Source organism: Nelumbo nucifera, chromosome 5 (assembly GCF_055504915.1).
Source record: "Nelumbo nucifera cultivar China Antique chromosome 5, China Antique-T2T, whole genome shotgun sequence".
In the NCBI taxonomy this organism is placed as follows: Eukaryota; Viridiplantae; Streptophyta; class Magnoliopsida; order Proteales; family Nelumbonaceae; genus Nelumbo; species Nelumbo nucifera.
The window spans coordinates 14,763,122-14,771,987 of record NC_142653.1 but is presented as its reverse complement, the minus strand read 5'-3'; the positions used below and the strand labels follow the sequence as shown (position 1 = coordinate 14,771,987).

Below are 8,866 nucleotides of genomic sequence, written 5' to 3'. Positions count from 1 at the left end.
CCAGACTGTCTTATGACAACTTGAATTGTGAAGTCAAAACCCTTTATAATTTAATTTGAATATCAATCTCATTTCATCATGCCTGATGTCACCCAAGTTTAAATTTACAATTTGACAATCACATAAATAATATAGGACAATAAAAACGGCCGGTCAAATGACACCACCATAGTATATATTATTTATTTGCTTCTCACTTCCGGTATGATCCCACAGCTTTCGTGTTTTTGCCACAAATTTGCTTTGACTGGCGGGGGAGAGGTTCACACCTTCAAAGATGCGTGTGAAAGGGGGGAGTTGATTGATTCGTTTATACTAAATTACCATTTAAAAAAAAAACTCAGAACAAGGGGCATCATATGATGATTGGTTCCTATGAAAATGAATACTTTTATTATATCAAGAGCTGTGGATTGGGCTGTATCCTCCAATCAAATCCCGACAGCTGTTTATTCACTCATCCTGTGATGTGAGCTGTATATGCAAGTATCTATGTATGGTAGGATTGCTCCAAAGTCCAAACCTCGTCCAGGTCTGAATTGCACTCATGGTTTTTAAAAATGACCTAACCGATCATGGGTCTGATTACTGGGTTAAATGGATTGGCCGTTTGAAATGATAAAAAAAAATAAAAAATGGTTAAACCGATCAAACGGTTAACTGCCTTAATCAACGATTTATTGATCAAAATCAATAGTTTCGAACAAATTTTTAATTTTGGGAAAAATCGAAACTAATTACTTGACCGATTCCTAGTTTTTTTAGTCCGACTGTCCGGTCCAGTCTGATTTTGAAAACCATACCCACCCTGTCCAAACATGGGGCAGGTTGATCATTTACTGAACTAGTATTTCCTATTTCTTAACTGGCACATGAGTGAGAGTCCAACCATGATGGGATTACTGCTTCCAAAAACAGTTCTAACATATAAAGTTAAATTTCACGAAATTCCTATTGTATTTAAATAAAATGAACTTTTGGATATAATAATAAAATAATTCGTAGTACAAAATAAATATTCATATATATAGTAAAATGTTTATAATTCAGGAAAAAAAAGTGTATCCAACCTTCCAAAATTTCAAAAAGATATTTCATTATGGATCAAGGGCCCGAAACGATCGAAACTAAGAATCCTTGAGTTGGACCGGACCAAAACAGGACAGGGGACATTGGTTCTCTTCAGGCCCAGCCGCACCAAGCCACCAAGGCAACTTTCAAATTTAAAAGGCAACGCGTGCACCGAGTGGCACGTGCCTATCACTAGTTACTGATTTGATAGTTGATACTGCGAATCTGCGAGGAATTGAAGGCCGCGTTGGCGACGTGGAGTCGTGGACTTTGATCAAGCTTCATACCCTATTATAAATAACCATGGACTATTGCAGGCAATTCCATCAAATCAAGGCAGTATAACGCATGCAAAAGGCATAAGCTTAGCTTCATCTATCTCTCTCTCTCTGTTCATCTGTCTGTCAGCCTTGTTTCAGAGCAAGCAGGTTTTGAGCTAGCTAAAGCTAAAGCTGAACCTGAAAGGATGTCTTCTCCAATTAACGTCCCTAGGTGGACTCCAAATGCAAGCCCAACAAGGGTACCTCTACCTCACCACCAGCCCGTTCCACAGGTAAGAGATGACGAGACGGAGACGGGAAGCATTCTCTCCTCGGAAGAAGATTCTATGTCCCACCATGGCATGGAAAGGACTTTCCCTTTCAGCGTTTACTCTTCTCCTCCTCCTTCCTCCTCATTTCCCAACCCAATGGAGGACCCTCATCCTAAAGCCTTGACAACTGACACTGAAATTGCGCGACATAATTCCGACGTGAGGGAGGTTCAGTTGTTGACCAACCATGGACTACATGCGGGTATATATGGTGCTCGCCACCCAGTAACTTCTGAGTACCGAGCGGACGGCATCTACTTGACATGGAAAGATCTATACGTGACGGTTTCCAATGGAAAAAGCGGAACGCGAGCCATCCTGCAGGATCTCACCGGTTACGCCCAGCCCGGCGAGGTCTTGGCCATCATGGGTCCTTCCGGTTGCGGCAAGTCAACCTTACTTGATACTCTGGCCGGTAATAATTAATGCACATTCCAATTAATAGCCCAACCTGTTCTTTCCTCTGCTATAATTCTTTCGAGTTTGGATTTGAAACGAACTTTCACTTTTTTAAATATACTAGCCAAGTAATCACGTATCTAGAATCTAGATGATGATAATTAAAATAATAATATATTCAATTTTTTCATTAATTTTATGTATTGTTTATTTTTTGTTTTCTATTATTAATTAGATGCAAATTGTAAAATCTAATTTTTTTTTTAGTATATAAAGCAAGATGAGTATTATATTAGAGAAAAAAACAAAAGTAACAAACCAGACATTAAGGTCTAATTAAGTCTTGATTGGCCATATTTTGGATTCATCATGGACAAACAAACCAGACTCTTTTAAACTTATTTTTGTCGATATATTATAGACAAACAATCCAAATCTGACTACATAAACACATCATCTAAATATGTGATAAATAGATCAAATTGTAGAATTTCAATTATCTTTGAGGGCCTACTTGCTTGGCTAAATTCCTCTTTTTATAGTGCTTTATTTTTTTTTTGTGTATCTTTATTTTTTTTTGTTCATTTATCAAAAAAAAAAGTAAGATTTAAATAGATACAATTGAATGAAATGAAAAATAATAATTAAATTTACAGTTAAAACCTTACAATTAAATATGAACTAAATTTAAAAATGAATATTTTAATCGTTGCATTTAAGGGTGTCAATGATATCCGATTATTTAAGGGTGTCAATGATATCCGAAAAACCGATTTCAAATCCGAGATTCGATGTAATCGAATCGAATTCGGATGATTCGAATAGTATAAACAGTCGAATTCGAATTTAAGTTGATTCGATTGATAAATATTCGAATTCTATTATATTATAAATATAAATATAATATTATATAATATATTTTTATCATCCCCTTTAAATGCTTTGTGATCTGACATATCTCTTACAAGATACAGGGTTTTTATAGTTCGCGTACTATTCATTTTCGATTTACCAATAGCCTACCGACATATCTCTTACAAAACACTCAATTATCTTCTGAGTGACAAGACCACTCAGTTTACTTTTTTATTTACCATTAGTGTACTGTTCATCTCATCTCCCCCCATCTCTGCTATTCCATCTCATTTGCCTCGCTTCTCCCCCATTCGCCATTCGCCTCCGTCTCTCCATGGTATGAAGGTGGAGGCATTGTTGGAGAAAAATCAGCTGAATGTTTGGGGTTTTCAAGTTCTCCGCATCTTTCTAATGTTTTTTTCCTTTGTTTCTCTTTTGATGAACGATCCTCTCTTTCTACCTCTCTTGCTCTCTCTTTATTCTCCCTCTGTTCTTTTTCTCTTTTCTCTTTCTCTCTCTACGATAAAGGAATTTGTTATTATGACTACAGACTTAGTTGCTTGCTTTAGATTTTCTAAGTGTTTTGTTTTCTTTTGTTTTTTTTCATTTGTTGTTCTTCGTTTCACTTAGTTTTTTAGGTGTTTTGTTTTCTGTCTTTTTTCGTTTGCCTGAGTTGTTTGTTTATGGTGAACAGAGCCTCGTTGTTACACTTCAAGACTTAGAGTTTTTTATGTTGATTCGAATAACGAATCGAATTCGAATATTCGATTAACCAGTCGAATTTGAATTCAGTTGTTAACTCTTCACATCCGCCTAATATTTAATCGAATTCGAATCATCACTTTTACAATCGAATTCGAATTCGAACTTGGTGTGATTTGATTCGAATTCTGGCCTACTTGTATTAAAAAATCGACCAGAATGGACAGTCGAACCATTTGGCCCCTGAACTAGTTAGGTAACTAGTTATGTTTTGGCCCAGGATCGTTATTTTACAAAAAATTGTTGAAATGGTTAGACCCGATCAGTTTAACCATTAAAATGTTCAACCTAGTCAATGGTTCTCGGGTTGCTTTCAAAATAATTCTAAATTTGTTATTTATTTTAAAATAGAAATTAAAAATTTGAAAAAAATTTCATATATCATAATCTTGTTTGATTATTCCCAATGGTCAAAATTAATTAGACTTTTTAGATTTTCCATTTTGATTTTCAATTTTTTCATTTCTTTGATTCTTTTTAATTTATAACAATAAAAAAATTACAACTCCAATGGAGAAATCAAAAAATCAATGCAAGAGATGAGAAATTAAATGCCGATCTTATATTAAAATTTGAGATACACCAACGAAATAAATGATTTAAGATTTGAGAGAGATTTAAAGAGATGTAAGAAGAGGCAAAACGGTGTTGTAGCGGCAATGGTGATGAACATGGAGATAGCCGCCGATGGTAGTTCCTTTTTCTTCTTCTTCTCAAGGCAAATGGTTATGCAACAACGATCAGTGAACATGGTGACAACCACTTCCAGCGATGCTTCCTTCTCTTTTTCTTCTTCTTCTTCTCAGGGCAAATGGTTTTGCAATAATGATTGGTGAACATGGTGACAACCACCTCCATGGTTTTTTTCTCTTCTTCTTATTTTTCTTCTCAGGGCAAATGTTCTACAACAATGACCAGTGAAAATGGTGACAACCACCTTCCACGATGCTTCCTTCTCTTCTTCTTCTCCATCATCATCTTACTCTCTTTCTTTTTTCTCAATTCTCAGCTTTAAAGAGCCGCCTCTTTTTCAAAGTCTCACACTCCCCTCTCATAATAATGTATATATATGTTGGACTTTGACCCGCTCAAACTGGACGGTTGAACCGCTGTCCCATAAGTCGAAAGCCAAAGTGGTTATGTTTTTAGGTCAGTTTTTAAAACCTTGATTTTTGTTAGAAGAAAGTTCCATATTATTCATATTTTTAATAGTAGTGTAAATATAAAATTATAGATGTGTTCAATTTTTTTCTATATTTTTTTTTGTATTTTTGTGTGTAAAAATAATTCTGATATGTCACACTTACTTTTTGTTCAATATGATAAATACATGTTATTATGCATGTGCGTTAATGCTTTTTTTTTCAAAATTTATGTATTTTCTTATTTTGTATTTTTAAAATTTATTATTTATTTATTTATGGAATTAAATATTAACACATTTAACCCAAAAGTGGAACTATTTACTATTAGTTTTTATATTTCATTTTTGGCCAATTCTAAATTATGTAGTTCATTTTCATTTTCAATAAAAATAGTTTTGTTTATTACACTTATTTTTTTAATTTAATTAATAACAATATCATAAATGTGTCTAATTTTTTGTAATTTTTTATATTTATTTATATTTTAAAATTTTAATTACGTAGCTATAATTTCATAGGTTGATCAATTTGATTTGGATTGTTGAATTGTTTAGCCACCACTTGGATAAAGAATGAAATTGTTTTTTAGTCAATTTTAAAATTACGGGCTTATATTGTTAAAATATTGACATAGATCTAATTAGTAGCATTTATTAGTGAAAAATAACTTAAAAATATAGGATTTAATAAGAAAAAATGGGATTTAATACCTTAAGTATAAGACTTAATGAGAGGGGATTAAATGAGCTGGAAATTAATAATCGAAGTTACATTTTCAAACCTTACAATTATTGGAGGTAGATTAAATACACAAATATGGCTAATAAAGCTATACTAAAATGACTTTTATACTCTTTTTCAAACAAGAAAAAAAAGAGCAATATTTAGTCCAAAAAAATTTTGTACTGCATTCACAATTTTATATAATATATATATTTTACGTAACCTTTTGACCACCTACAAAGGAGTCAAAAGGTCCTTTTGTTTGACCGTATTTAGGATTGAACCCATCCAAGAAATTAATTCTAATAAACCCAACTCCAAATTGCGTACAGGGCGATTGGGATCAAACACAAGGCAATGTGGAGATATTCTTGTTAACGGGCGAAGACAAGCACTAGCATTTGGGACGTCGGTAAGAAAAGCATCCTAGCTACATCCTTGGTGACGGGATATATCCCCTAATTAATTAATTATCATCCACACTATACATCTAATATTAATGGAAGGTGGAGGGTGGAGGGTGGAGGGTGGAGGGTGGAGGGTGGAGGGTGGAGGCACACCATCAGATCGATCCGAAGCAGTACTGAACTGAACTGAACAATTGGTTTTGTAATGTAGGCTTATGTGACCCAAGATGATACTCTAATGATGACACTAACGGTTAGAGAAGCCGTTTACTATTCCGCTCAGCTCCAACTGCCGGACTCCATGCCGTTATCCGAAAAGAGGGAAAGGGCAGAGATGACTATAAGAGAGATGGGATTGCAGGATGCTATGAACACTAGAATCGGAGGATGGGGTCACAAAGGACTTAGTGGTGGCCAAAAGCGGAGGGTCAGCATTTGCATAGAGATTTTGACCCGCCCCAAGCTTCTTTTCTTGGACGAACCCACCAGCGGTCTCGACAGTGCAGCATCCTACCATGTCATGAACCGCATTGTAGGCCTCGCTCAGCAGGACGGAAGGACTGTTGTTGCTTCCATCCATCAGCCCAGCAGTGAAGTCTTTGAGCTCTTCCACAATCTCTGTCTTCTTTCTGCTGGTAAAACTGTCTATTTTGGACCCGCTTCAGCAGCAAGCCAGGTATTACTTACTTTTCTCCATTCATTTGTTTTAATTCTTTTTGATATGATGAAACAAAAATGGAATATCCCTAATTAACAGCTCCCGTTTTCAATTTATTATTGTACGTACCTAGTTCTTTTCTTCAAATGGTTTTCCATGCCCAAGTCGGAGGAACCCATCAGACCACTACCTTAGGACGATTAACAAGGATTTTGATACGGTAAGAGAACTCCTCTACTACAAGTACTCTTATTAAAGACTCAATTTTCTATTTAACAACGTTCTCTTTTTAACTTAAGATGTGATTCTTGATTGTTGTCAACAGGACGTCGAACAGGGCTTTAATGGCCAGACTACAACCACAGACGAAGTGATTAACGTTCTTGCACAGTCGTATAAGTCATCTGAAACTTGTCAGCAAGTTCAGAGACGGGTAGCTGAAATATGCAAAAGGGTATGGATTTACTCGCGGCTCGAATCATCTCCAAATGTTGCCATCTCAAACTTAAGATCGATGATCAACTCTTAAGTTAAGACCTGCTTTCTTCATTAATTTTTCAGGAAGGTGCGCCTTTAGAGAAGAAGGGAAGTCAAGCTAGCTTCCTCACACAGTCCTTTGTGCTGACAAGACGATCTTTTGTAAACATGTATCGTGATCTAGGTTACTACTGGTTACGATTGGCAATCTATATCTCTCTCTGTCTCTGTGTGGGCACTATCTATTTCGACATAGGTTCCAGCTTCGGTTCCATTCAGGTAAGATGGCGAACTTAGATCGAGAGATTTAATTCCTTCTCTACTATGGCTGAAAACAAAGAAGCTAACTGACTCGTATATATATATATATTTTGTACAACTTTCAGGCTAGAGGCTCCATGCTTATGTTCGTTGCAGCCTTCTTGACATTTATGGCTATTGGTGGATTCCCATCATTCGTTGAGGATATGAAGGTAACCTAAATTAAAAATCCTCAGAGTTACGATAGATCTCTCTTTTTTTTTATCATTTTTGTTTATTTGATCAGTCTGCAACTGCAATAAGCATTGAAATTTTAATTAATTTGAAACTGCGAATTACTTTTTTTTTTTTGGTTTTCTATTAATTTGTACGTACGTATTCAGATATTCACACGAGAAAGACTGAATGGACACTATGGAGTGGGTGCATTCGTCCTCGGGAATTCGTTTTCTTCAATTCCCTATCTGCTACTCACTTCTCTGATTCCAGGAGCAATTGCTTATTACCTTGTGGGTCTCCAAAAGGGAGCCGAGCACTTCGTATACTTTGGTTTGGTGCTTTTCGTGTGCATGATGTTGGTTGAGAGCCTGATGATGATCGTTGCGAGTGTAGTGCCAGATTTCCTCATGGGTATTATTACAGGAGCAGGAATTCAGGGGGTGATGATGTTGAATGGTGGGTTCTTCCGATTGCCTGACGATCTTCCTAAGCCTTTCTGGAAATACCCAATGTATTATATTGCCTTCCACAAGTATGCCAACCAAGGATTCTACAAGAACGAATTTGAAGGTTTAACCTTCCCTAACAATCTAGCTGGAGGCCCAGCCACCATCACTGGAGAAGAAATTTTGAGGAACACGTGGCAAGTGGAGATGGGCTACTCTAAGTGGGTGGACCTTGCAATCTTGTTCGGGATGGTGGTTTTGTACCGATTCATGTTCTGGGCTATTATCAAGACCGCAGAAAAGGTTAAGCCCATTATCAGAGCTTTCTTAGCTACCCCGCCCAAACAGAAGGCCCAAATAATGGAGACCCCTTCTTCAACTTAGCTGTTTTAGACCTGAATTGGGTGTGTGTGTGTGTTTTTATTTCTTTTAATGTATTGCATTGATTTGTGCTCGTTCAATTTCCGTTGACGTGCATTGGCTGTTTTTTCATCAACTCTGTAATAATAAGTTTCATGTATTTTCGCTTGGAAGCCCCTTCCTCAGAGAAACAATCAAGTTTTCATTCTAGTCATCAATCAAGTTTCAAGGATGGAACAAAAAAGACATGATTGTTAGGTTCTTATTTGTACATTTGCATGTTACCAGATTCTGTTCTAATCCAACTAACGGCTGGCCAAAACTTATAGCAACCTATTGTAAAAGAGATAATAGTTAAATGAAATTCTTGAATAATATTGGAGCATGCCAAGTAACCAAGTCATTCAAGGAGAAGTAGTAGGAATAACTGAAGAATCTATCATGTGGCAAGATGATTGGAAAATAATTCCCTCGTTCCCTTTTCGGTAAAT

At 36.0% G+C, this 8,866-nt stretch overlaps 1 protein-coding gene across 2 annotated transcripts; it reads left to right on the top strand.

Annotated features, from left to right (window-relative positions):
* Positions 1-1,402: 1,402 nt before the first annotated feature.
* Positions 1,403-8,638, top strand: LOC104604542 (ABC transporter G family member 1-like). Of its 2 annotated transcripts, none has more exons than XM_088887223.1 (8): positions 1,403-4,828; positions 5,880-5,959; positions 6,166-6,630; positions 6,746-6,832; positions 6,938-7,066; positions 7,174-7,368; positions 7,476-7,562; positions 7,734-8,638. In XM_088887223.1, exons 1-8 carry the CDS (start codon positions 4,603-4,605, stop codon positions 8,397-8,399), a joined length of 1,935 nt encoding a protein of 644 aa, XP_088743349.1. In that variant the 5' UTR covers positions 1,403-4,602; the 3' UTR covers positions 8,400-8,638. The 2 variants fall into 2 exon arrangements, with proteins under 2 accessions (XP_088743349.1, XP_010267226.1); XM_010268924.3 differs by having other exon boundaries at positions 1,407-2,078.
* Positions 8,639-8,866: the final 228 nt, after the last annotated feature.

Excerpts from the sequence above, each read along its gene's own strand:
- LOC104604542 (XM_010268924.3), top strand. The coding sequence starts at position 1,538 with ATGTCTTCTCCAATTAACGTCCCTAGGTGGACTCCAAATGCAAGCCCA. Across the intron at positions 5,960-6,165 it reads CACTAGCATTTGGGACGTCG|GCTTATGTGACCCAAGATGA; the intron begins GTAAGAAAAGCA and ends TTTGTAATGTAG. Across the intron at positions 7,067-7,173 it reads TAGCTGAAATATGCAAAAGG|GAAGGTGCGCCTTTAGAGAA; the intron begins GTATGGATTTAC and ends TTAATTTTTCAG.